Source organism: Lutzomyia longipalpis, chromosome 2 (genome assembly GCF_024334085.1).
Source record: "Lutzomyia longipalpis isolate SR_M1_2022 chromosome 2, ASM2433408v1".
NCBI classification, from domain to species: domain Eukaryota; kingdom Metazoa; phylum Arthropoda; class Insecta; order Diptera; family Psychodidae; genus Lutzomyia; species Lutzomyia longipalpis.
The window spans coordinates 6665565-6693428 of NC_074708.1; the positions used below are offsets into that span (position 1 = coordinate 6665565).

The 27864-nt window shown below is 32.4% G+C and overlaps 4 protein-coding genes across 8 annotated transcripts in view; 1 reads left to right on the forward strand and 3 right to left on the reverse strand.

Moving 5' to 3' along the window:
* LOC129788921 (probable cytochrome P450 305a1) overlaps positions 1 to 27864 on the forward strand; it is a 99921-nt gene that overhangs the window by 13890 nt on the left and 58167 nt on the right. The window lies entirely within an intron of this gene.
* LOC129788916 (lutropin-choriogonadotropic hormone receptor) lies at positions 1495 to 11510 on the reverse strand. 5 transcript variants are annotated; one of them, XM_055825347.1, is made up of 16 exons: positions 11242 to 11510; positions 9254 to 9733; positions 6572 to 6723; positions 6408 to 6482; positions 6116 to 6193; positions 5958 to 6032; positions 5621 to 5686; positions 5449 to 5517; positions 5272 to 5346; positions 4514 to 5153; positions 4324 to 4424; positions 3000 to 3142; positions 2659 to 2887; positions 2359 to 2557; positions 2089 to 2285; positions 1495 to 1966 (listed from the first exon to the last, which is right to left on the reverse strand). In XM_055825347.1, exons 2-16 carry the CDS (start codon positions 9485 to 9487, stop codon positions 1816 to 1818), a joined length of 2484 nt encoding a protein of 827 aa, XP_055681322.1. In that variant the 5' UTR covers positions 9488 to 9733; positions 11242 to 11510; the 3' UTR covers positions 1495 to 1815. The 5 variants fall into 5 exon arrangements, with proteins under 5 accessions (XP_055681322.1, XP_055681321.1, XP_055681323.1 ...); XM_055825346.1 differs by having other exon boundaries at positions 9254 to 9635; positions 11049 to 11510; XM_055825348.1 differs by having other exon boundaries at positions 5958 to 6029; positions 11049 to 11510.
* LOC129788923 (zwei Ig domain protein zig-8-like) lies at positions 12829 to 22376 on the reverse strand. Its single transcript, XM_055825362.1, has 8 exons — positions 21965 to 22376; positions 18305 to 18381; positions 16690 to 16940; positions 16497 to 16613; positions 16292 to 16385; positions 16023 to 16150; positions 15260 to 15428; positions 12829 to 13953 (listed from the first exon to the last, which is right to left on the reverse strand). Exons 2-8 carry the CDS (start codon positions 18378 to 18380, stop codon positions 13853 to 13855), a joined length of 936 nt encoding a protein of 311 aa, XP_055681337.1. The 5' UTR covers position 18381; positions 21965 to 22376; the 3' UTR covers positions 12829 to 13852.
* On the reverse strand, positions 23533 to 26753 carry LOC129788925 (allatostatins MIP). The gene is made up of 2 exons (XM_055825365.1): positions 26404 to 26753; positions 23533 to 24185 (listed from the first exon to the last, which is right to left on the reverse strand). The coding sequence occupies exon 2, from the start codon at positions 24175 to 24177 to the stop codon at positions 23740 to 23742; it is 438 nt and encodes a 145-aa protein (XP_055681340.1). The 5' UTR covers positions 24178 to 24185; positions 26404 to 26753; the 3' UTR covers positions 23533 to 23739.

Genomic DNA, 27864 nt, shown 5'->3' on the forward strand with positions numbered 1-27864 from the left:
AAACCAAAGACAATAGTTTTATCAGCAGTCTCCTACTATGTTGGCTGATAGATTTTATGATAAACTTCTTTCACAATTTTCTTTTAACAAATAAATAATACCTACAATATATTTGATAATTTTTATTAAATAGAATGGCCAAAGTTAGTATTTTGTACAAAAAAATAATGATGTTATGGATACTTTGAATGAATTACTGTAGTATTAAATATTTTTTTATGTATACTTCTATATTCTAATTAAATAAAATATATGAATATTTATTACTTAATTAGTTGATTTTTACCAAATAATATTTTCAATTTTAAAAAATCAAAAATAGATAGAGACGAAAACACAAAATATTCTCATTTTTTTTTTATTTCAGAGGAATCATTTTACAATTTTTTGTGTCTATAGTTTTACACGAAGTATAATATGAGTAATGAATGATTAAATATGTATTAGAAGATCTCTAATAATGCACACAAATTCCTATAAGAACTATTTCTCAGCCGAGAAATAATACAACCATTAATTTTATAAAATTTAATACTGAAATTATCATCTCAATTTCAATATAATATTCTTAACTTTATTTAATCGAGCTCCAATAAAGCAGAGAGATCGTATTTCATTTATACATAATATAATGTTCTCATTTTCTGGAAATCTCATACTAAATTGATTGGATTGCATTGATTTAATATTCATTAATTTTTCGCAAAATGTCCCTTGAGCTGAATTTAATTTACCTTTTTTTTTCTTGTTTGAAATAATAATATAAATTGAATATTGGAATTGTCAACTTCATAAATTAAATTTAAAAAATTTTCTCCCTAATTAAATATATAATTTAAATCAATTGAATATGTATATTGTCCGTTAATCCATCCTTTTCCAAGAATTGCTCCGCGTTTTATCTGAATACTCTACAAGCTTCATGCTCAGCATTTTTTGTGCCTTTAAAGCCAAAATAAGGTGAATATAACTTAATTTGTCCTTTTTAAATTAAATTGCACGGAGCCACTTCTAGGAAAATTCATTTGTGTACTGGATTCATTCATTTAATCTTGTGTACCGTAAAATGGGGTTCAAAGGACCACATCCCACATAAAGCTTTTTATGATTAAATATTAAATATATAGCTGAGTAAAATTTTGTGCACCAAAGTTTAAGATTTTGAATTTTCAAAATTTTTACTTTAGAATTTTTGAAATTGTTATTTTATTTGATTTTCTGAGAATTTTCACAATTCCACTTTGTTTCCTTTTTCCTCCACATCACGGTAAAATTGAAAATATTCTTAAAAATACAAAACCCTTTCAAGAAACTCTAATTTCATGTGACTTCTTCCATTATTCTTATTCTTTTGTTCTGAAAGGATTTTTTAGATGGAATTTATACAAAAGACACTGCTTCTTTTATTTCTTTTCTTATAAACAAATTAAATGTGATAGATCATTTGTATTTGCTGTAAAAAGCACTGAAAGCTTCCATAAAAAAAGAAAGAAATTTTCTTTCAAGCTCTTCGATGTAATCTTTTAATAATCTCAAAAAACTTAATAAGAACATTGTTAATGAGAATTCCATATAATTAAAATAATTTTTAATTTAACAGTTATAATTTCCTTTCAAGTGTAAAGAAAGGATTCAATATATAGTAAAAATTTGATGTAATTGTTACATACTCAGTATCACAATAATTCAATCAGATAGACTAAAAAAAAACAAGCAACATATCGCTAGTTTGGATAGCTCAATTTCTAATGACTAATTTGTAATACAATTTTGTGGTAAATTATTGTTCGTAAAATATTTATTATTATTTTATTATCAAACGTAAGCCTCTGATGCAATACCACGACTGCTTTTTCGCGACTGGCATCCCGGAATGGAATTTCGGGCGATGAGTGGAAATGTATTCTGTGTTGCAACTGAATACGTCAATTTGTACTCCATGGCACGTTTTTTGCAGAAGCCACATCTGTGGAAAGCGAGGGATGAAAAAAAAATAAAGAAAGGACGCTCATCAGAGATACACGAATAGGAAAAGAAATTTTATGTGAATCACAGAGCATAGAAAGAGAGACGTTTTAATTGGATTACCGCGATAGAAGGATGTACAGATCACGTCGATATTGACTAGTGAGGATGGCGTACAAATAGGGGTTGGCACATGAATTGAGTGGGTAGAAAAATACAAGAATAATTTTAGATTTTGCCACATCAATTAGTGGATAGCCAGCAAGGGCGGTTAGACCGAAGAATGCAATTGGGCTCCAGCAGGCGAAATTTGTAAATATCTGCAAGAGATGTCACAAGAGATTCTTTTAAAATATAAATTTTGTAGGAATTTTCATGCTTAATTTTTCTTACAAGAAGAGCCATTTTCTTGGTAATTGACATCTCTCCGCTGGATGCATTTCTCGCTGCTTGGCGTGTCTCCTTTCCCAGTGAGTAATAAATTTGAGCATAGCAAATGACAATTATGGCAAAAGCAAGACCATTAATTGCAAGTACTGTGATCAAGTAGGACACATCGTATGAATCACGAGCTTCCATGGGGAGGCAAATGCTACAATGAGAGAAAATTGAGTATTGCACCAAATTATTATTATTACACCCGATAGAATTTCCCATTTAAATTGAGAGAGTACAAGAGAAAATAATAAGTACCTAGTTGATGAGTAATTGCTAATACCGAATAGAGGTAGTGCTGCCATTACAATGGAGAAAATCCATCCACCAATCATTATATTGGCGGCAGCTCTCAATTTGATACGTCTATTCAGATAAATGGCATACGTGATGGCGAACCATCTCTCAATTGTAATTATTGTGAGGGTAAATACGGACAAATGACTCGCGAACACGGTAAGGAATCCAGCTGCTTTGCATCCCGATCCTGAAATGGTACATCCAACCAACATGTGTGTAATAAATGTGTTCTGTTCACCCACCCCCATCATCATCAAATAGCACTAAATATGCACATTGAGTGGGTACTCAGAGCTCACCATACTGCCAGTCGAAAGCAAAGTTAAAGTACTCCCCCATGGAATGAGCGTCAATTGCTGCTATCAGCAGTAGGTAGAAGCCCATGCAGAGATCAGCAAATGCCAAGTTACTCATCAGGAATTTTGGAACAGTGACGTCGGATCTGTAAAGTACACAACCGTACAATTTTTATTATTATTATTTGCTCTAAACACATTATGCAATAAGTTGAGCTTCTAAAATTAGAATTTCCACAAAGTATACTTTTCAGTTTTATTTCTGTTTTCAGATGCTACAGATAATTGGTTATTCCAACTGCCTCATCATTTTCACAGCTATTGGAGTAGCGGAAGAATTACAGGAAGATACTTAATTTTATAGTAATATTGTAAAACTCATAAAAGGGTATGTAGCTTGTATAAAATAATATCTGTAACATCCTCGCCCTGGAGCACGAGACAAAATTCTAAGGAGTTTTATAAGAAATTTCCTGTCGTACAATTTCCTCTTAAGCAACTTTTCTCTAACTACATGGGAAATGCGTTTTTCCGACCTTTCCTTGAACGTGATAAACTCCACTCTCAGCCTCATCTCAATTTTTCATATTTTTCCATTAAATGGATATGGATGAGTTTTCTCATTTAAAATGAAAGCTTCACCTTTATAAATATGCAGGAAGATTTAATAAAGGGGGCTATGCATGAGGGGGGATGAAGGTATATTGTTATTCCATTTTTTGGCTAACATAAATCATAGAAAAAAAACATGATAATTGATATTATGTATTATGTATGTATATAATTTTCAACACGAACGTCTCATTTATGAAATCTACATATATAGGTACTTATATGCAAATTTGTCTCATAAATACTTCCCTTTCAGAAGTTAAAAGAATGAGAGGAAAAAAAGACTTTATTTTTCTTCCTTTTCATCTCAAATATTCTGTCCATTATTATCTTTGCTTTAAAATTCATATTTCTCCAAAAACCTCTTGTGCAAATCTTTTGGATAAAAAGCTTCAGCAGCTTTGGCAACTGTGGTAATTTAATCCTGCGAAAAAGTTTGCCATTTAATACAGAAAACGCGCTCGCGACAAAGAAGGGCATCAAAAATATCACAAGAATCTCTCGAAAATCAATCACAAATGTGTGGTGGGTACATAATAAAGGAGAAAAGTTTGTTTTAAAAGTCATTTTTTGAAGGAAAACATTTTTTTATATGAAAGCATTATTTTTTCTCGATTGGAAACAACCACAGCCAAAAGAAAAACCCTTAAGATATATAACTTTGTGTTTTCACTGGAAAAAAATATGTATCTCAAGGACAAAATATACAACATACCTGTTTGAGAAGAGAACAATAAGTACAGCTGTATTCCCAAAGACAGCCAGAAGAACGACAATCCACACGGAACCTCTCAACCAATGGCTCCCCATAACATCCTGGCAAATAGAAATTTCATTTTAAAAGTTTACTCCATGCGGTTTATTTTGGCAAATATTTGGCAAAAAGAAAGCTTCAGCCAGCTCACCTCGCATGGATTTAGGGCATCGGGGATGGGGAAGCACTTGATTTGATCAATTTTTTCTTGAGTCAAATTTCCGCACGTTGCCTGGAGGTGGGGTGAAACATCGGCTGAATCATCGTGAAAGATACCAAAGTCACCCTCATTGTGCTCAAATGAATTGCTTGCGTCGCCACCCTCGGAGCTGACCACTAATCTATCATAAATTCTATTTGTTGAATTATCAGATAATTTCCACTCTTCTTCCCCCCTGTGGGAAGCAGCAACATCCCCAGCGGGACGATGGTGCTGCCGGTCGGATGGAGTATGTTGCGGTTCAACACTTCGGTGGTCTCTCACATGCCACTCATACGTTGTATTCTCATCCACTGACACGGTATTGGATTCCTGATTGGTGTACTCTTGGCATTTCTTCTGCAACAGCGAGAGGTGCTTCTGTCGCTTGGCATGATTTTGTGGATCATGTCGCGATGGGAACTTGAAAGCACAGCAATGGAAATGATGTGTGAGCCATGCTTCTCGTAAGCTTTTGAAGTTGTACACGGATGGAATTACTTTAAGGGAATGAGTATTTTGAATTCGAAGAATTTCAAGACCTCCCAGCCCGTCTGTTGGTATGGCCTCAAGCGATGTACTCGACAAGTCTCTGTAGGGTTAGGAAGGGGTTGAAGGGAAAGACAGAGAGAGAGTAATGAAATTTTAGTAAAATGCGACAAAGTTCTAGAGTTACAAGCATATGTATGAATTAATAGAGTTAAACTTGCAATTCTTGAATGTTGAGAATACCCATGAAAGCGAGGTCATGGAGTTTCCTTAATTGGGTGTTGCCTTTCAAGCTCCTAGAAAAAAAAAAGAATTATGCAACTTTTCTTTTTTTCTTTAATATCCATTTTAAAAATACTTTTTTAAACGAGAAAAAGTATAAAACAAGAAAAACTTACAGCTTTGCAATTTCTGATCCCTCAAATGCATTATTTTCTACAGTTGTCAAGTCATTATTGTCGAGAATACTACCAAGAACAGGAAGAATGAGAAAAAAGGTAAGAGAAAATAGAAAATTTGCAATTTAAATTTATTTCTCAACATTATATTATTATTTATAGCTATACGTACAATTGTTCAGTCTTCACTCTCACAGACTTTTCCTCTATCTTAGAAATACGATTGCCCTCCAAGTCCCTGAGTGCCAAAATAAAGTTTTTTTTTTGAGTATTTGTTGGAGGGAAAATTGTGAAAGAGAGAGAGAGAGAAAAACACAAATTACTTTACTGAAATATACGAAAATTCAAATTTAAAATAAATATATTGAAATAAACAAATAAATAACGTTATTTATTTCATGCTGAAATGATTGATTTGAATAATATACCATTGGGTTTTTTTTTCGATAAATAAATTACAAACAATTGGCAAGTTGTACAAATAATTGAAACATCTTACGTTTACTCACACCATCTGTAAAATCACATCGGAATACAAATATCTCAAGTCGGGTACTTTTTCGAGACCACAGTTGAGGATTCTTCTGTTTGAAATGATGGAAAATAAAGTTGGGTAAAGAATATAAGGAGAAAATCTTCAGGGAAATTAACATAAAATGAAACTCACAGAGTCTTCAGTGACTTTGAAATCCCCTGAAAGACATCAGCTGACAAATACTGCAAGTTTGGTGCTTGAGAAATATATCTGTAAAAGACACATAGCATACAGATTTAATGGAATATATTAAAAATTTCTCCTGAGTCATTCATATTATTCACTTTTTTTTTCTTTTTTAATAAATTTCATTTAAATATGATAAATCTCTTCTCTTAATTTACGACGAAAGAAAAAATACTCTCAGAGCATAAAAGTTCTAGATTACAGAATAATGTACATATATAAGAGGTGTTTTATTTACATTGTACGAAGTTGGTGCATATTCTCAAAAGCTCTCGACTCAATGGCACGAAAGTTGGGCAGATCATTTAGTGTTCTGTGGATGGTATTGAAAACTTTATTCAACTACAGTGTACTGAATAAATTTATAATTTATCAAATTACAATAAATTCTTCAAAACTTACAAATCTCTCAAACTATTTGCATAGAGCTTCAACCCAACTGCCCTAAGTATTGGGATGCCAGCTGAAACAATTGTGAGCGACTGCACGTGGACGGGTAGAACTTGGGGTATTCTCAGCAATGAACTCCCGCTGCATCTGCACTCAAGCTCGGCCTTATGCAACAGATAAGTGAGCAAACATTATGCACTAATTTTAGAAATTTAATAACATCCAAATATTAGTTTAGTGGGGTGAAAGTGACTTGGTTATATTTTGCACAAGCCATATCAGAATTTTCCTGCAATAACAACGTGTGCAAGAATTTCAGCAATTATCATGCTGTAACGTTTTTTCCACACATTTTCAGGAATTTTGTGTACTCGTGTTGAAAAAGCAACTTTTCAAACTATATACATGTGTATGTAATGTACATATGTATGTAAAAATGCTCATCCTTTGATGTAAAATAAAAAAAAATCTGCGTGAAGCTTTTTAATTAAAACGTGAAAATCTCTTTCCCTTTTTTTTGGAACACCAACAAATCTTTTTATCAACAGAGCAAACATCTCGTGCATTTTATGGCGCTTTACACTTTTTATTGTGAATAAGACTTATTGTAAGTGGAGACTATAAAAATGCAGCTGTGAAAAAAAAAACTTAATAATATTTTTTTTATATATAAAGACAGAGAAGAATGAAGGCATTCATCAAGAGAGAATTATGAGAAATAGAGAAAAATCTGTGAAGAATTTTCTTAATAGACTTTTTCGTAATCAAAAGCTTTTCTTAGTAAACTATCTATTTCGATTTCCAGCTCTAGTAAAACTTTAAAAAAGCTCTTTTGAAATCCATGCACCGGATATTAAAACATCGTTGAACTTGTCTCAATATTTGTTCCACAAAGGGGAATCGAGGGTATACTTGGTTTAAAAAAATTTAGCTATTTTTTTTCAAAAGAAAAAAAATTCATTAGCAATTAATATCAAATTAAAAACAATTTTTTGAATGAATTGTGGAAATTTTCCAAAGAATCCCAAAATATCCGTTACAGTATTTTTATTCATCCACCCTCGTTCTTAGGCAATTTTTTTTCCACGTGTCATTGCGATGAGAAAATGAAAATAATTTTCCTAAGAAAGGTTAAAGGTAAAAAAATAACTTGGGGAACTTTTACAATTTCTCAGAATCCTTATAGCTTCATTTAATTCATAAAAAATAAGCTCAGCTTGAATTTTTCCTATAAATTTATTTTGGAAATATTAGTTTTTCCTTTCAAAATGAATAATATTCACAAATTAAAACCCCTGACTCCCCTATAAATCGTATACAAAAAAATTTGTATTTTCTACCAATTTCATCGTCTCTTAAAATTTGAAGTTAAAGCAATATTTGAGGGAAAAAAAACAACTTCACATAGAAACGAATTGCTCGAGAGAAAATTCTACTCACATCCTTTTATAAAATAAATACAAATTGAGAAAAAGGGATCGATTTACACTGAACACCCGCGTGGAGCTTATAGAAAATTGTTTAGAGACACTTTTACGGCCCAGACACACTGAGAAGTTTGATCCCCCCCCCACCACCTCTCATCCGTGTTAATAGCATACGTTGAGCTTGTCGTTTATAACTTACAATAAACACATCCTAAGGTCTATTGTTGTTTATATAGTCACAACTTAATAGTAAACAAACCGCGAAGAATTTATCAATGAACTTTACACATAACATTCTCACTTTGATCTCTCATTGTAATTGACGTGGGTGAAAAAAAAATTAAAAGTCTGCATTTGACGGGGATTTTTTTGAGTGAACGCGTAATTATGTATAAATACGAATTCTCTTGCGTACGAATGACTCCAGCAAAAAAATGTTATTTTATTTGGAAAAATATGTTACGAAAATGCCAGAGATGTTGTTCCACGGTAATTATGTACCTGTTTACGTATAATTTAAACTGCATACATGTACAATATTCTTGGGAAAAATAAAATATAATCTCTGCTTTGAAAGGAACCTGAGAGTAGGTTGTTTTATTAGAAATTCTACATAATAAACTTTTCCTAAATATAGATAAGGTTTTAAAATAGAATTTATTTATAGACCGGACGTAGTATATATTTAGAATTAATCCCAAGCATATTTCAGGAAATTAACCACAATGCGGTTGAAAATAGTAAAGCGCAATCGTGAGGTGGAACGAGCTTTACCCTATTTTTGTTTTCAAAAAAATATTATATTGAGAAAAAATAGTTTTTAAAGTATAAAGAAAAATATTATGTACTTACAAAATACCTGGAAATTTTTTTTTAAATTTTAATTGAGAAGAAAAGAATTTTTAAAGTCAAGATTTAAATCTGGTATTAATAAGTAATAATTAATTGTCAATATTCAGAAAGAAAAGATAAGATTTTCATCCTTAAATCTATTTTGCTTCACCTGCTTGTTCCACCTCATATAGTTGTGAAGGGTATTGATTGTAATGGATTTTTTAAACGAAAAAGTGATTCATTTTTCACAGCAGTTGAAAAAAAGCTCAATTTATTGCAACAAATGGTACAAAATTAGTCACAGATTGAGCTATTGAGCTATTTATTAACTGCCAGCTGTGACTAATTTATTCATGTGTTTTTTTTTGAACTTGTTACTGAAAAAAAATGTTTAAAAGAAATATTGAAAAGCATATATCATTTGCATTTTTACCTCAATTACTGAATTCCAACACTGCAACTCATAACCACCATTATGCTTCGTCTCGAAGCTCTCAATTCCACTTGAAATTGTTGTTTTATAGAAGTTTGTGATGTTTGTATCACTCATAGTAGGTGATAATAGGTTAAACATAGAACAGTCCAAAACAGTTAATTTCACGATAAATAAAACACTCAGAACAATCAAGTGGAAAATTTTTTCTACTACCCCAAATGTCTTCACCATTTTTTCACCGTTTCTTTTCAACACCGGGGAAAGCTTTTTTTTTTAATGTTAAGTAGTCTCTTGGGTACTACACACACTTGTCCATTTTGACTGTCTCAGCTGTTTAACATGTCCATTTTGTATGATTTTAGATCTTTTCATCGTTTTTCTGTGAAAGTTCCAGAGAAGCTTTTAGGAGGTTCATATTTTCTTTTACAACTTGATATCACGAAGATTTTTTTGCGTCATTTGATGGAGTTTGTCGACCTATAAACTGGTGTATAGAGGAAATGTTGAGGGAAAATTTTTGTTAAAATTTCGATTAAACGTGTGAAGTGATTTTTTTTGTATCTGGGGTACGAAATGGCGGGCAAAATGTCGTCGTCTCTTAACATTTTTTTCTTTAATATTGTGGAAAAGAATGGCCCTGTAAACAAAGTAGAGGGAGAAAGAGAGAGGGAAGAGTAAAAAAAAAATTCTGTGTGACATGAAAAAGCGAAGCGACTGGCGAAGAATATGATTGGGAATTGTATAAAAATTTCGCCAAGATGATAATTAGTTTACATGTGTGGTTAAAATTAACACAGAAAATAGCTTTGAAGGTTAACAGTTAATGGAAAAAACCAACATAGTAGTCGCAAATATAGTTCAAAAGAACTCGACAGGAGATATGACGGAAAATTATTGCATTATGTATGTACATATATATTTGAACATTCTTTCCACAAATTCACGCAGAACGAGCTTCTTTTTTTCTGCTTATGGGCGTAAGATGCGGAGGGTGGAGGGTGAAAATTTATTTATTCATGAGCGAATTAATTTGTCCACACGGGCATCCCATCCAGAGTTGTTTGTAAATTATTTGGGGGAAATTCTGGTATATTTTCACATCTAAAATTGTAAATTGTCTGGCACATTTTCAAGATTATTTCATCAATTTGGTTAATTTCTATATTATACTGATGACGTGGATTCTTTTTCCTTTTCCCCCTCATTGTCTTTTTCATATACAAAATTATATTAACAACGTTGTCCTTTTGTTCAAGTAAAGCTTCAAAATATATACTACAGAGCTTTATGGCTCATGGGTGATTTTGAATATAAAAGCTTCACGCGCTATTTAAGAAAGATACTCTTGAAAGTTCCATCCAGCCATTACATATATATAAAATGGCACACATCTCTACTTATATAAATGATCATTATTTCTCCTTACCGCATGAACAGACTTTGTGCCATCTTATCAAGCACGACTGTCTATATGATAATAATAATTGTGAGTACCTACTATTTGTTCGTAATGATGTTTTTATTATTATTATTTTTTTCTTACATCAAATAAGAAAAAATAAAGAGCGATACTTGAGTGCTACATATGGTTAAAGAAGAAGCATAAAGAAGCCTTCTAAATTGCGCAGTATTTCTTGCTTAATAAAGGCTAGAATCTCAAGATAGAGTAACGGATTTTGAAGAAAAAAAAAACCCCACGAGAATACTTTTAAACCACTTTAACTAAATTAAAATGCTTCACACAATAAAGGAAGAAAAAAAACATCCAAAGACACGGAATGTTACTTCATACCAAAAACCACATAAAAGTCACAGAATTTAATTATTAAATGAGAATTTCGAGAAATTTCACTTTAACACTTAATTATGTTGGGAAATCTGGAAAATTAATCTGGCTCTTGCTTTGGGATTAATCCGTTGGTAGCCAGAAATATGTCTGTTATTCCTTAATTATTCTCCTCTCATTTTTTGAACTTTTTTCTCACTTTTTTTTTAGTTGATATTTCACCAAAGTTGAAACTATTTGAATAAGTAGAAAAATCACTGATTCAAATTCTTTCACCAAAAAAAAAATCAAATGAAAAAGAAACTATTTTTCAACGATGAAAAATTATTTTAGTTTTTTTTGTAATAAAAAAAACTATCGAATTATATAGAGCACAGTATGTAGTCAGCACCAAGAACTATTGTGTGGAGATTTATCTAGCAGAGACCGAATAATAAAATCCAGGGAAGAGCACAAAACATTTTAACACCACAGCGGTGGAAACGCAACTGACACACGTTTCACAGCTTCATGATAAGAATTTCATGTGTTACGAATGGCGGCTCATTCCATTTCGCACTGACCCCAATGTGTGTGTGTTATATCCAAATTACATAAGAAGATATCCAGATAATGCCATAAAACAAGAATCATGCTCGTGAAAAATTCTGAAAATGATCAATTAATTTTTTAAAGCAATTTTATGGTTGAATTTTAAATTATTTTCTTAGATAGTGTGGAAAAGGATCTTTTGAGGAAAGGAAACTCTGTGGGAATGAACCGAATGGAAATCTTGCAGCAAAAAAAGGTGTGAATGTTGTAAAAGAATTGAAAGCTAAAAATAAACTGTCACCTCTCTTGGTACAAAACGCATGCTCATGATATTAATTGATATATCAATATGGGCTGGAAAACTCCCATTGAGGCAGTTATTGGTAAATGATTTGAAATGGAATAGGATGTACTTTTGCCACTTCTGCAAACTTGCACAGTATACAATTTCACGACTAATGTTTTTCCCCTTCTTTCAATACAAGATTCAATATAAGTATAGATAGGAAAAAATATCGATGGAAACACGAAAAGAATAAAACTTAAAATGAATTAAATGGTTTCTTCTGTAAAGTACTAATGATTTTATTTTTCTGGTAGGTATCAAAAAGTGGCTGACCGCGTGTACTTTCCAAGGTTTTATTTGTAAATTAGATAGAGACTATAATTAACCTGTCAGGTGGAATTACATCCTTTCCTTAATAATCAAACATAAGGTTACTGTACAAATTCATTTAATTTTAGATGATGGTTCAAAGCAAACATCTTCTATTTGAACAGCTTATTGAATTGTTTTTCCCAATGGGTCACGTTCTGATACACTACCTTTGAAAAATCCATGGAAGAAATAGGAAAACTCAAGAGAAACATTTTCTCACATCTTAGAAAAATACCTAAGAGTTGTGGGATTATTCTTTAGAAACGAAGTGAAAATACTTGAGTTCTTGGAACTCAATCACTTCAGTTCTTATTAAATTATCTGAGATACAATGTGAGAGCATAAAAGGAGTCTATTCACTTTTCTTCGAGATTACTCAAAAAGACCGATAGTAAAAAAGAAAAACCGAATTTTGACTAGAATTTCTGTGGCCAGAACGAGAGAGTTTTCTAAAACCACGCCCCCTTTTACTTAAGTTGTCCATTTAAAAGCATAAAACATATGCTTCAGTGCTTCAATTAACGTTTTTATCATAGAAAATAATCCTCTAATGAAGCATTACGCATGTACTTTAGAAAAATAAAAATGAATAAATTCCTTTCATTCCTTTCATTAAATTGTTCTCATCAAAATTTTGACTGACTTTTATTGGTCAATTTTTGTTCTATTTTTCATTTTCATATAGTTGTGGAGCATTTGCTGCAAATTTTTTTTGAATCAATTATTAAATAATCTTTTCATGCTGAGCTTTCAAGTTTAAAAGCTCTCAAACAGTTTTATGTGAAAGCAATACAAAAAAATCACAACATAGCGATAAAAATCATTTTATGGATGAAAGCATTTTTCCTCATTAAAAATCAATTGATGTGAATTTATGCAACAACTTTAGCTGCTGAATTGATATTGTGTGTGTATACAAAATGACTTGCTAACTGCCACAATATACTTACCCATTAAATGTTTGCGAATAATTCTCTTATACAATTTAATTCAGATCAAGCTATATGATGTGAATAAACATTCCTTGTTCGATTAACAACAAACCTCTCGAAGATATGACGTAATCCTATGCCTCAGATTGATAGCATTGTAACTGGAGGATATTGTGCTCTCTCCTACATATAACTTTAATTTGTACAACATCACACACATGGGACTTCATCTCCCATCCTTCTCCTCAACCCTCTCCTCCATAAAATTGTTTGCTCTTATTTTTCTGTCTCTCTCAAAGAATCATTATTTCTATTATTATCACATATAGGGAAATTTTCCATACATTACATACATATATATGTACAAAAACAAATGTTTAGCAATCACTTGGAAATCATTTTCACTCCTACACTTCATTATCTTCTCTCTATAAGAATTCCTTCTCAATTGTCTATCAAAGGTCATCCATTGAAGCGTGTATATGTCACGGCAATAAAACGTCCTTTTCATCCCAGGTTTGTATTTCTGTGTAAATTTTCTTTTAATGAACGAAAAACAAATTCCAAAATAACAAATTATTCTTTACACTTTCCGTCTGGAAAATTCCAAACATGTTTGTAGTATTTTTCCACTAAAATGATGGGCTAAAATTTGCGATGAAAGTTGGAAGTTTGTGAGAAATTTATTTTCATCGACCGCATATTAGTGTGAAGAGAACTAAGATGAACACATAGATAGGATCGCGTATTTTCAGTTGATCCCCGTGCTGCATCGCCGCTGGATGTTCACCTAAAAAGCGAAGAAAAAAAACTCCAATTAAGCTGCTCCTTTTGATCAACAACAAAAAAAAACTTTTCAAAGCGTTTAAATTTTGGCTTTTCATGTTTATGTTTAATATAATGCCGCGAATTATAAACTTTGTAAACTCATAAAAGACGAAAAAGCTTTTGAAAGGTGTTTGATTAAAGACACAAAGTTTATCAATCAATTCCGTTAATTAATGTGAAACTTTTTCCTTTGGTGTGTGTTGTTAAGGTGTATTTACGAATTAAATGTTAAACTGTGATCCATTCTCAAAGTCTTCAGGATAAATCTCATCTTACTAATATGATTAAATGTTGAACTAAGAAGTTACATACATTATGAAGTACACGTGAAAGTGGCTAAGTTGAGAGTTTGGTTGAATCAAAGCGGTGAATTTATTTAGTTTAAGGTGCAAAATTATGGTTTCTTTGCATCTTAGCTTGAGATGGTTTCTCGTAACTTTATATAATGTACATAATATGTAAAGTATCTTATTTTATTTCACAGTTCTCGCAAATCTCTTAATGGATTTTAAGGAACGACAGAAAGTTTTGAAAGAACTCTTACAATTTAAAATACAATTTAGTATAATGTTATCGATTTAACACGGAATTTAACTACGTATGAATGTGCATACGTTACAGTCTATTTAAAAACTTTATTTGATTCTGATTGTAATAGAGAAAAGTTTCGGGCAATGTATTTGATTTTATTTGAAAGGGTTTAATTGTTATTAGTCTCAAAATGAATAAGCTCCATTGTTAATTTTAATAAAGCTTCACCTACATATTTGTAAAATCAAATACATATGCAAACAACACAAACTGGACAAACTATTTGAAATAATAAATGAACTATTTGAACTAATTTAAACTTTAATTATATTTTAGAATTCCTGAATTATGAAAACTTTCATACAAAATTTTATTTATGGCTTTTTAATTTAAATGTTTGCAATGAATTTTGTGGCTTTTCCGAGCTTTTGAGAGCCAAATTCTAAACTTTCGAAGGATGTAAAGGAAATTGTTAGAACGTTTCGTCTCAAATAGATTGATAGAATGTAAATAATAAGCTTTACATAGCTAAAAGAAATCTTGCTAAAAACTAATTATATAATAAACTTTTTTATGCTTTCTGAAGCTTTTTCTTGCTTCTTTGGGAGTGCCTAAAAGTGAATTCTTCCGATTCTTCCTTAATCAGACTACATGTCAAGATATTCCTAAAAGCAATCGGATTAAGATAATGATGCAAGATTATTGAGATTATTTTAAGCACACAACCACCCACTAACCATTTAGAACGTGAACAGTCACAGAGATTGGATTGGCGTTCGATGGTGAACATGTATACTTTCCAGAATCAGGGTCTTTAGCCCTCTGAATGAGTAAGTATGACGTGGTTATTTCGCCCTTCTCTGTGATTACAGACACACCTCCTCGGGGCGAATCATAACTGATTTCCTGAAAAAAAAGGAGGAAATTCTCGTAAATAAAGTGTTGTAGAAAAATTCTTAAAATTAAATCTCATCCCTATTTCGTCCTACTTTTTGTATAGGAACAAAGTTATAATTTTTAGTAACCAGAATCACAAAATAAAATACTTCAAATGACAATGGTTCAACGTCATTTTTACATTTTTGGTTAAAGCTTTTTTGTGGCTTTTCTGAATTAATAAGAAAAATAGAAATTCTCTTTGGTGATTTCTAGTCTTTGATCATTTTCAATATTTTCTTAAATTCAAATTGAATTCCATCAATTTAAAGGAAATCATCTTAAATATTCCATCTTAAAATCAGGTAAACAGAACAAAAGATAAGCAACATCAATGAAGGATGTACGTGTATAGAGGAATCTCTCCCACATCCCCCTTTTGCAATTAATGTAATAATATTGTTAATTTAAATAGACTTAATTATGAAACGTCGAATTACGAAGGTATAATCTCTATTGGAGAGAGAATTATTGTTTACAATCTCGATAACATCAGAGGGAGGCTGTTACCTCCCAGCAAAGTACATTTTCAAATAGAGACGATGAACATTGAGGTATACTAACCGAATTATCGTGCGTCCAATATATGCCTGGTGGAGGCTCAGGTGAATGTCTAATAATACACGTTAAGTTAATTGTCGATCCTGTATTGATGAACAGTTCGGGTCCACCCAAAATTACTGTAATTGGCTCTGCAAACAAACAGGTGAGGAGAAATATTTATGCTACATATCCGGGGATATAGAAACTTTATCAATATATAAACTCTGTGGGATGATCTAATGTACTTTCGCCATTAGGGGTGAATTTATTAGTTCATATACTATCTTTACCGACGATGGAGAGTTGCATGCAGTGCGAAATTGGTGGTGTAGTTGACACTTGACACTCGTAAACTCCTGAATCCCTCTTCTGGGGATACCTGACCTGCAATGGTGTAAAATACGTATAGGTTTCATTAAACTTTTTCGAAATTCATTAACAAACTAAAAGCTCTTATACAAGCGCACACACATTATAATTACAATAATTAATTACCTGTAATGACCAGTCTTCCGTCTGTGGATTATGAATGCTCTGAAATCTAAGATCGGAAGTATATGTGAGCCTTCCAACTGTTAGAAGATGAAGATCTCGGTGACGTATCCAGGATACCTAAAACAAAAAGAGTTTTTGAGTTCTTTTTTTTTTTCAAAAAACTTTGAAGATTCTTTTTGAAAATTCAACGTACCGTCCTATTGCCAAGATTGTGGACCCTACAATTCATATAGGCTGTTTTCCCAACTAAAGCTGTAACATTTTTAGATGCAGATGTATCGAAGTAAGGACCTCGATTTATGGGTATTCCAATTAATTTTGGTTCTTCCAATTGCTGCTCTTGATGATCCATATCTAGCAGCTCATACTCCGCATCGATGTCGATATTCTGAATGTGCGTATCCTTTATTTGACTTCCTTTTATGGAGATTGCTGCTAATTTACCTGCCAAAAACGAAAAGAAATATTTAAGAAATCTTATTCTTTAATTCCCCGTCACTTTCCCATTAAGATCTTTGAGGCATTAGACCCATGAAGGATTGCTGATCCTTGATCCAATTCTGAGAAATATTGGTTCTGAATTTTAATTTTTCCAACTTGAAATGCCATAAGAAATGTATGTTTTCATGAAAATTAAGACCTTCGGGCCATTATTTAAACATTAAATTCAAATAAATACGTAAAGAAGTTAAAATAAACCAACAATACCAGAGAAATATTGTTTGAAAAACAAGAAGAGAAAAAGGGATTGAATTGGGGTGAGTGGGTGGAAAATTGCGAAGGAAAGAAGAGACGATAGGGGCGAGAGAAAGTCAAAGAGGAAGGAGAAAGAGAAAGCAAAGAGGTGAAGACAGAAAAACAAGAGATGAAATGTAAGGCAAGGAGAAGGGGTCAAGAGTTCAATATTTACAATTCAAGGGTTCAAAAGAATGTTGGAATCTCACAGTGGATTAAAAATTGCCAATTAGAAATTTATTTATATGAAGTTTAATTGAAATTTCGAGCTAAATATTTATTACTTTCATCACAGACGTCTAAAAAAGGAAACTTCAAACTTTTTTTTCCAAATTGAAAGGGTTTGAAAATTAATTGGCTTCTGTTAAAAATTCCAGTGAAAATTTAATGTCAAGTTTTAGTTTTGAATATCCAATCATTTGATTTAATTTGAAAATTATTAAAAATTAAGGCGTTTTGAAACTTTTGCCTCATCAAGTCTTTCATTAACCAATTTCTATGGGGAAAGTCACAATATCGACTAAAACTATTAAATAAAGAACGCGTTTTACTGCGAAACATCACTGTGCTCGTCGTCAGAAAAGAAGCTTTTGTATTTTCAACACAATTCCCCCTTTAGTAATTTAACCACTAATTTGATTAATATATAGTCTCTCTCTTCCCGTTCATTTTGCAGGTTTTTTCCGCAATGTTCCTTCGTAAAATTATTCTTTGCTGAGTACAAAATTTATTTCAAAATGAGTGTAATGTATCCACTACACGTTCTTTTTGCCTCTTTGCTTCTTTCTACATTTTATTTCATCAACTAAGTACGGTGTTTGTATAGTAATTATGGTAGTTTTAGAATCAGGAACATGTTCTTTTTCAAACCTCTCAGGCTTGCAATGAAAAAAAATATATAACTGGGTCAGTTTTTTTCATTGAATTTTCACATTTTCTGCATTTAAGAATTTTTTCCAGATCATTTGAAATTGTATTCTTTCGTCGGTATTTGGGGAAATAAATCACAAAACCACTGAACATTGCAGAAAGAATAAAAGAATGTAGAATATTTAAAGAGAGAATATACTAACCACTTTGTACACATAAAAGCAGAAATCCCAAAGAAAAATACGTCGTTGAGGTCCTCCAGGTCCTTTTTATCTCCATACTGAAAGTTTGCAAAATGAAATTTCACATTTATCGTGTTGATTTAAATGTCGGGATGTGGGATAAAATCAGCGTTTATATTATCATTTAATTGTGCCACACAACATCAACTTAACATCCTGTGAACGTGATTCATTAATCTATCAGCAATTGGTTTATTACTGGACCGAAATTATGTACAATTTATAATCATTGTACGTATAATGATTCACTTTGCAATACATCCCCCTCATGAAAGTTACAAACCACACTGTGGTATAAGTTTGTATTTTATTTGACCATCTTGTGGAAATTCCAATCAAATTTATACGACAAAACCCCTCGCGGAGTTATTAATTATTATACACGCCGGCGGAGCATAATGTGTGCAGCCGCCGCGCTCTGTGTGAAAATGCCAAAAACGTGTGAAATATTTAATTGCACCATGAGTTTGATAAGAATATTAAAGATTTATTTTTGTATGCTATTTCACAGATTAGAGGGGCTTATCTATAAATGAATATGCTTAAGCGGCATTGCATGAATTTGTAATATAAATTACAAATTCATACGAATAGCGAGCTCGTTAATCATCGCAAGAGGATTTAACTAAAATGCGTATAATTAAAAATGTAACTATATTCGGTAATAGTTTATTGAAGCTATGCCATTGTACTTTATTATCCTTATTCATATTTTGTGATATTAGGTAATGTAAATTTTTAATAATATGTAACATTATATTGTCGTTAAGTGTTTACAGGAAATATGGAAGAAATAAGACTAAATTCATCTGGAATAACATTTTCTTTATGAACTGTTTATTCAACATTTGATTTATTTTTATTTTTTAACCCCTGCATGATCTCTTGAGTTACGCAGGCTCTCAGTTGAATAACTAAAGTCATAATTTCAAGAATCAATTTGATAGAAAATCTTCTTCTCTGTCTTCAATATCGTACAATGATCCCTATAAAATTATACATCAGTGCAAAAAAAATTTTATGGTAGTCTAGACACACAGGTACCATAAAAATCAATACGCAGGTTGTCGCTCTCAATACTCTCACTTTTTAATCTTGAAGAGAATAAAAACCTCAATGATTTATTTGTTCTTTTTAATTTATTAAATCATTCTTGTGATTTTTTTCAATACCTCTTAAGTACTTTATAAAACAAAATGTGTCTCGGATATAAAATTTATAAAAATGACTTTTTAAATAAGATCTAACAGGCCAAAAATTCGAAGAAAAAGAGCGAATAAAAATTTTAAAAATGCGCTTACAACAATTCTGGCACAGATCTGTACTACACTTGATAATTTTTAACCTAGATATGCAAATGAATTGACTCCAAAAACTCACAAAAAGAAAATCCACAGAAAAAGTGGGAGGAAATTCGTGAAAAAGGTCTTCCGCGCTTTCATTGAATCTGTATACAAAGAATCAATCAATCTCTTTTTTTATGAATGAAGATAAATAACCCTCTAACAGCGTACTTTAGGCATATCCAGGTTAATAAATTTTCACAGCTATCAACCAATGTAAAGAACCCGGGGCTAAAAATTACATTTTTGATAGAATAATTCCCCAACATCTTGTGAGATTGCCGAAAATGTCTAACCATATAGCTATTTTATAGGAAATTTTCCACACAATAAAATTACCTACAACCATTTTTTTATTATCTCAATGAGAAAATGAATTTTCAGCCCATTTTTCAAACCCTTGAAGCTATCTTTCGAGAGCTCCATATCGGAGTTTGAAAAGTTAAACAGTCGGGGTTAAAATTTTTTGTTTTAACCCTGATATGCCAATTAAATTTAATATTGGGTCGCCTTATAATATTCCAGATTTCTTTTACTTAAACAAATGAAAATAATTAAGGAAAATCAGGATCATTACAGTATGTAGCTACAAATACTGTAGAATAGTAAAATCAGCAATTTGTTCGAGTTCCATTCAAGTAATCTTGAATTGTTTACGTTTTGTTAAATTAGTTTTTAGATTGATTCTGTTTCGCGGAACTACTTTCGAGCTGTTTACGTTCTGTGGGATAGTATTCATGTTTTCCTTTTTTTACCTCCGCTGATCTAGTCTTGGATTGTTTACATTCCGTGAAATGAGTTTCAGATAATTTTTTCGCGGAAGAATTTACAGATTGTTTACGTTCCGCAAAATTAACTTTGGATTTTATATTGTGGAATTTCTTTTGTTTTCTCATATTTCACAAAAAAATTGCAAATTTTTGACATTCATTGTTTTTTGTCCGTTGTAATTATTTTTAATACAATTGATATTTTTCTTTGATTTCAAGATTACAAAAAGTATGCAATAAGATTTTTTTTAAAAAAAAAAAGTCTAAAAGATTTTTCTACACGAATTTTCAAGAATCTTTCTTGAGAATTTACTCTTCTAGACATATTTGGGTTAAAAGTCTTTTGGATCTTTAAAATTTTTTACTTTACGAGAAATGAGAAAGATCTTTATCAGAAATTTTCCTTATTGAATTTCACGATGATTCGAGGATTAAGATTTTCTTTATCATCAGGCTGAAGAACATTTAGGCAATGCGAAAAAGTTAAGCATACAAGTTATGTTGAGAATATCAGAAGAAAATGCGTTTTCCAGTATTTCCCGCCAAATAAATTGCAGAGTTCTTTTTAAAGAAATTATTAGAATCGGAGTATAAGTAACCCTTTAAGGATCATTGGGTTATACGCTTTACGTTAATTAAACCTTTTCAAATAATTATCTCCTTCCATTTCTAATAATTTAGTCTAGATGTTTTCACAAAGAAAGGTCCTATAAGTAAGATGCGAAAGGGTTAAATTTCAATTAATTAAATAATTTCAAATGTTAAAAAGCCAAAAATTTGTATCAAAGTATTTTCACAATTGATCTTTTCGGGAAATTCTGTACATTATTGAAATAATTTCTCTGCAGTGAATATTATTTATGCAAAAATAAACAACAGTGTTGTGTGATGCAAAATGTTAAATCTCATTTAACGAATAATATACTGGAGTATTTCAATTACAAAATTCCATTTCTGCAATTATATTCACAACCACCACCACCCTTGAGGGTTTCAACTCCAACTTCAACGCGGTACAAAGGATTGCAGATATGGTGAGTAAATGAACATGAAATCATGCAAACTGTTGTAGTTATTGGGCTATGCTACTCTTGCTTAACTACTCGGATTATCCATTAATCCGACAACTACATCCATTTGGAATATTATTCATGAAAATGAGCTTGAAGGAAATTTACCATTACCACTGGTATTTTATTTCAAACGTTCCCCGCACAATTTATTGGCATTAATTGGCATCGAGTTATCAAAAGATTTTATTTGATTATTTGTTTTATTTCTGTTACCATTTAATCAATTCGAAAATAAAATTTTTACTCAATTATTGGTTCTGTTTGTAATAAACCAATTTCACCAGCAAAATAAAATTTGCCGAAGTTTATTCCTTTTGAATGAATCCGTTCGTCAATTTCTTCCTCTGAAATTTTTATATATGTAGGTATCTGCATTACATCCATATATGTATATAGGTAATTAGTCACTCTGGGAGAAAAATAAAACCCACTCACTTATCTATCTTTTGTTCTGACACATTTTATATGATATTATTGCAAACATTTCGACCACTTTTCAGCTTTATTTTTTTTCCTCTACTCTTGCACTGTGTTCTTTTGCTCTCCTTCTCTGGTTCTCAATAGGAATTCCACAGATTTTTTTCTGCGGGAAATCTTAAAGTGTTAAACGACACAAAATACTGCAGAAGTAACTGCTTATTCACACTAAATTGTATCCGCTCCATCCGCATTGTAAAGTCCATTAGAGTTCCTTTTTTTATGCTCTCCCTTTCACTACCAGAAGATATACTTAATATTTGTCACTCTTTTAGTTGGAAGGAAGATTTTTTTAACCATTCAGGTTCACGAATGCGAAGCTACTGATGGCAATAATACGGAGAGTGGAGGACCTTTGCCTGAAAATGCGAATCTAATGGGAATATGGGGGTGAGTTTGTGCAACAGAGTTTGCGCAACTGGAATCGGTTGAAGTCTCCTTTGAGTAGGACGGGAAAGTTCTCCTTCAATGCCACGAATTGGCCGATACGGAAAACTCAGCGAAAATACCCTCAAATCCCCCATCTCCTTGGGAAATCTTCCTGCCAGCATTGTGGAGGGGTTTGACTTAAATGCAAACTGTCGCTTAAAATTATTTTCGACCAGAAAAGAGGATTCAAAGGGAATTATTTTAAGAGGGCAAAAGGCGTGAAAATGATTGAACTGAATGAATATTTTAAAATCCCAATGTGGTTTGGGAAGCTATTGTTGGACTTCTATTAAACGTTAATTCAGATTTGAATGAGTTTTATTTCAATTTTCAGGTGAATGAAAGCTCTTTTAACCACACAAAAAAATTAAAATTATCTAAAGGTATGTCTGAATCTTCATAATCTTAATCCAGATATGAGAAGATTTCTCGAGAGGGAAAAACGGGAAAGCTTCCCGTTTATCTAAAACTATCGTCAAAATGAATTAAACTTTTAGCAAAATATATTTTTAAAATTTAAAAAAATAGATTTTTCTTTGAGCCAGCGCTTACTTAATGTGGTTTAAATACAACTTTACAAAAATCTATAACGGCTAATTTTTCCAAAATTTGATAAAAGAAAACTTATTAAATGAAATTTTCCCTTTTAAACTCGGAAAATTTTATTTGTTGACTTTAAGTACACAAAAATTGCATAAGAAGTTTTTATTTTCATGAAACTCAAATGGATTCGGTTAAAGAAAGATGTTTAGAACTTCCTCAGCGAAAGTTCAAGAATATTGGCTGAGAATTGATATTTTTAGTCAATTTTGAAATATTATTTTGAATATCTGGGTTAAAACGGTTTCATCATTAAAAAATGATTAGAATCTGGGGGAAATTTCTTATTAGAATTAAGCAATTTCCATAGATGAAAATTAGTCTGGAGAGAATCAGAGCATTTGCAAGTAAAATCAGCTTACCTTTTGACCTCTTTAGTAAAGATTCAATATACTATCTTGCAGAATTCTCGCAGAGTTACCACAGAATCGAACCTTATCGTCCTTCAAAATACTTTATCGACTCCCAAAGGATTCCCGCCAAATTAAACAAAAAAATTTATGATTTCCAATTTTTATTGAATTTGCAAAAAAAATGAATAAAATAAATAATTTATTTCTTCCAGCCATAACTTTTTATTTATTGTTTGTTTTTTGGAATCAAAGAGAAGGAACAACGTTAAATCAATGGCTCAGAGACACACACACACACATACAAATGTGATGGGCAGGAAAAGATCAGAATGATTCGGTGTGAGCTCCTTTTTAGACGTCCATCTCGAGATCAGCATCGTATCGCTTTCCCCATCCCGACGACAGTCGATTCCAGTTGTTTGTTGACCTCTTGCCCCAGAGTCCCTTGAGATTGTTCCAGCCGGGCTCACGTTTGCCCCAGGCGCTGCGAAATTTGTGCCAATCCCCCGATCCGCCGGTGACCCTCTTACCCCAGGCCCCGTTTATTGCCTTCCACGTGCGCTTCTGCCCCACATCGCGTCCATCGGCAATACCCTCGAAGCGCCCATCGTCGATCTCGTCCAATTCATCGGGCCAGCGTTTTCCCCACGACGCCTGTAGGTTGTTCCACGAACGCTTCACATCACCACCACCACCCGGAGACTCCTCCTCGGGGATTTCCATGGTGGTACTCGTTGCCACCCAGAGACCCCACAGGAGTACCAAAGTTAATCTCACGCTACGATTCATTGGTATTTCTGTAAAATATATAGAAAATACAATTTGTTTAGTTAGGATTAAGAGAGGGACTAGTTGAATGCGAGGGAGGACTTTTCTTAAGGGAGGAGACCTTTGTGGGTGGAATTTACTTCCCAAAAGTTGGTTCTTCGAGTGAGTTTATTTCTATTTCTATTTGTTGAATTAGTCTGTATTTAATGAATTAAATTTATAATTTATATGAAAATACAAAAAGTTTAATTCAGGCGCAAAATTCGTAAGAAATACGTGAATAATTCTTCTCACGTTTTGCGATATCTTTTCATTCATTAATAATTTATTCTTCAGCAAACAGCATCGAACACATTGTTCGGAATAGAACTTTTGGATTATATATTTTTGTATCAAATTTCAAGTTCTGTGATATGAATGTGATATAAAGTTAATCAATGAAATTTAAAGCACTTAAAAGCGAATGATTAAACTCGTGATAACGATTGATTAGCTTCGTCAGCAAATAGATTTAGATTTAGAGTATAATAATGATGCAGAAATGGATTGTTGAATTCTTTTATTGTTAATTTTTACCCAGATATGGCTTTTTTACGCCAAGTCTAATTTCAAAATTGTCTAAAACAGTCAATTCTTCACAAAAATTCTTAAAATTTTGCTTTGGAAATTCAAAAACTCTTCATTTAACTGAATCTATTCAATTTTTGTAAAAAAAAATATTTTTATGCTCCTAGAGTAGGTAAATAAAGTAGATTTTTCGAGCCTATACAATGTAGTGCAATAGGAAAATATAAATGAGGAGAAAAGCTAAGATTCATTTTTGAATAATCTTTAATCATCAATAAACTCTCAAAATATTTTATTTTTTCCCAAAAAGGTGAATAAACTCCTTCTATGAACTTTCTTTTACTTTTCCATCAACTTTATGGAATTTATAATATTAAAATTTACTAATTAATAATTATTTTCTCTTCTGTCTTTATCTATTCTTCATCTCAATTGTATTAAGATTGAAATTAAAATTTTCCTCTCTCTGTATTAATTTTCCCAGACCGTCTAATCTTTGGTAAAGGGCAATACCGAATTTTCCCGTACTGACCCTTTAATGCCGATTATTTCAAGTTCTTGGGCAAGGATTTTCTCTGCTCAACACACCCCCTCTTCTCCTCTATAACATTGTGAGCTAAAGGATTGGATTGAATGTGGTGGAGTTAACCCAAAAAGTACATCCCTTTAATTGTATTGCAAGGAGTGTGAAAATGAGGAGAGTCAGTCAGTGGCACATGGAATGATTTTTTTCCTCCCATTTCCACGCAGTACAATTTGCAGAATTGTTCTATTGCCAAAGGGAGGGGGTGGTAAGCGGCGAAGTCATCTGTGGTTGAGGGTGCATGCTGAGACGACACAAGTTTTCCTTTTGCACTGACCCCCATCAATGCTCAATGCTGTGAGCTTTTTTTCCCACTTCCATCCACCCCGCATTGAACTTCTTCGCTCTCACACCTTTTGGCGCCAATTTTGCCGCATCATCGGACACAGCATGATGACGTGCGGGGGGTGGTGGTGGTGGGTGCTTGAGGTGGTGCGTAAAGTTAAATTAAATACATTATTTATGTGCCTCAGCTAATTTGCACCCGCGGTGTTTTCAATGTGATTAAGACCGTTGATGAAGGCATAGGATGGGGATTATACCGCAAACCGTGGTGAACATATTACAATTCCTTTTCCTCCCTAACACCCCCACCCCCAACCCCATCACCCCTGCTCCCATTGAATGCTCATTGCTCGAGGAGGAAGATTTTGCAGAAGGGATGCAATTTTCTATGATGAAATTGTGTGATGGGAAATTTTGTGGTCATTCCGTATTATTGGCGATACAGAAATAGATGGAAAAATTTTTCTCCTCAAATATAGCATCCTTTTTGCCGTTGATGGATTGTGCTTGGACATATTTTATAACTTTCAATCATTCACAACCACACACAATATGCTGCGGCAGAACCCAGAGAAAATCTCGCCTTTTTATGCATCGCCACACACTCAAAAAATTCTCTCACTCATAGGGATTTAAATTCAAGTGCTGGAAAAATTCAACAATCCTTCTACCCACAATATTCTTCCCCCAAACTAAGGGAAGCGAATGGAGGGTTTGAAATTTATTCTCTGCTTCTCCCATTAGCACCCACAGGAGTGCTCCTCATCCCCATGAGCCCCTTATTGAAAATCAATCTTCATACATTCACTTACACTTGTGGTCAAATTCCGTGATAATTTTTCCCGCGAAGAAGCTTCTGTGTGGTCCACTATTCTTGGAATTTTTGGGCACTTTTCACGTGGACGTGTTATGTTTACAACAGTTTGGGATGATCGTCTCCTCAGCAGCTACAAGAACTTTTGCTTCCTCCTTTTAGTCACACTCACAATGCCATTCACCCACCACAGAGAGGAACTTCTTGTTCTTCTTCCGTGCAGTTTTGCCGACGCGTACGTTAGCGACTGTTGGAATTTATGAAATGATTGCGCTCTTTTATATCATTCACACATCATAGCCCCACACTGAGATGCGCATGTTCAATGTGAAAAGATCATGAAATTACGGTAGGAAAAATCACCACGCATTTTACCCACGTAGGTAACGCAGCTCTCCACTTTTGTCACCATCGATGGGTTTGTCCTCCATTTACCATCCCGGATGCTACACATAACACACACACTCATACACTTGGATTAATTCTGCAAGGACCTCCTAGTCCGAACCATTGAGAAGGATTAATTAAAAAAGGCTCATATGGGTCATAATTAAACCCCTTTTCGAAAATTCAGCAAAAAAGAGACATGTTGAGAATATATTGGATTTGAAAATTTGGCAAAATTAATTCATAATTTAGGACAGACTCTATTTTATGTATATGAGTGTCTCTCATCCTTCCCCCCACCTCCCCAAAAAAAGGGAAATACTTAATCAAAAGCTTACACAGAGTGTGTAAAAAAGCTACCATCTGGCTACTATAAAATATGACTAAATGGTGGGTGGGTGGAATTTTTTTTACAAAAAAAAAATTCATCCCAACAGCAGGTCCAACAGTCTACACGATTGACATCATAAGCGCCGATTTACAACCATAAAATAATTACTTATAGCGCTGGATTATGTTGCTATACGTGATAAAAATGCATTGAGGAGCAGTTTTAGATAAGAATTTTTTGAAGGTTGTAATTAGAATTTTAATCAGGAGGTTGGAAATTATTTTCATGAATTATTAACGTATTGAATGCTTAAAACTTTGTGGCCGGAATTTGCGAATTCTCTGAGAATTTATTTGAGGAAAACTTGATAATTTTAAAATATTGAGGAGTTATTTTCTTTTTTTCTTAAGAAAATCTCGAAAATCTAATTTAATTCTTTTCTTAAAGAAAGGACTTTATTCACCGACATATGGGAAAACCTTTTATTCAAATAATTGATCCCGAAACGTATTATTTTGTAAATGATCAATAAAGAAATGAAAATTGGCGAAGGAACTTTTAATATTCTATATGGAATAACTGGTAGAAATAAGAGACAATACTGATTTACCAAAAATGTATAAAATGACGTCACTATTGCGTTTTAATTGCGTTTTTTCAATTCAACAAGAAACAAAAATAGTGACGTGATTGTTTGCATTTTTGTGCTAATTTTGCAAGATTTTTTTTTTATTTTATTCA

Excerpts from the sequence above, each read along its gene's own strand:
- LOC129788916 (XM_055825347.1), bottom strand. The coding sequence starts at position 9,487 with ATGGTGAAGACATTTGGGGTAGTAGAAAAAATTTTCCACTTGATTGTT. Across the intron at positions 6,724-9,253 it reads GTTGGAATTCAGTAATTGAG|GCCGAGCTTGAGTGCAGATG; the intron begins GTAAAAATGCAA and ends CTGTTGCATAAG. Across the intron at positions 5,518-5,620 it reads AGAGTGAAGACTGAACAATT|TATTCTCGACAATAATGACT; the intron begins GTACGTATAGCT and ends TGTTCTTGGTAG.
- LOC129788925 (XM_055825365.1), bottom strand. The coding sequence starts at position 24,177 with ATGAATCGTAGCGTGAGATTAACTTTGGTACTCCTGTGGGGTCTCTGG.
- LOC129788923 (XM_055825362.1), bottom strand. The coding sequence starts at position 18,380 with ATGGAGATAAAAAGGACCTGGAGGACCTCAACGACGTATTTTTCTTTG. Across the intron at positions 16,386-16,496 it reads CGGAAGACTGGTCATTACAG|GTCAGGTATCCCCAGAAGAG; the intron begins GTAATTAATTAT and ends ACACCATTGCAG. Across the intron at positions 16,151-16,291 it reads CATGCAACTCTCCATCGTCG|AGCCAATTACAGTAATTTTG; the intron begins GTAAAGATAGTA and ends GTTTGTTTGCAG.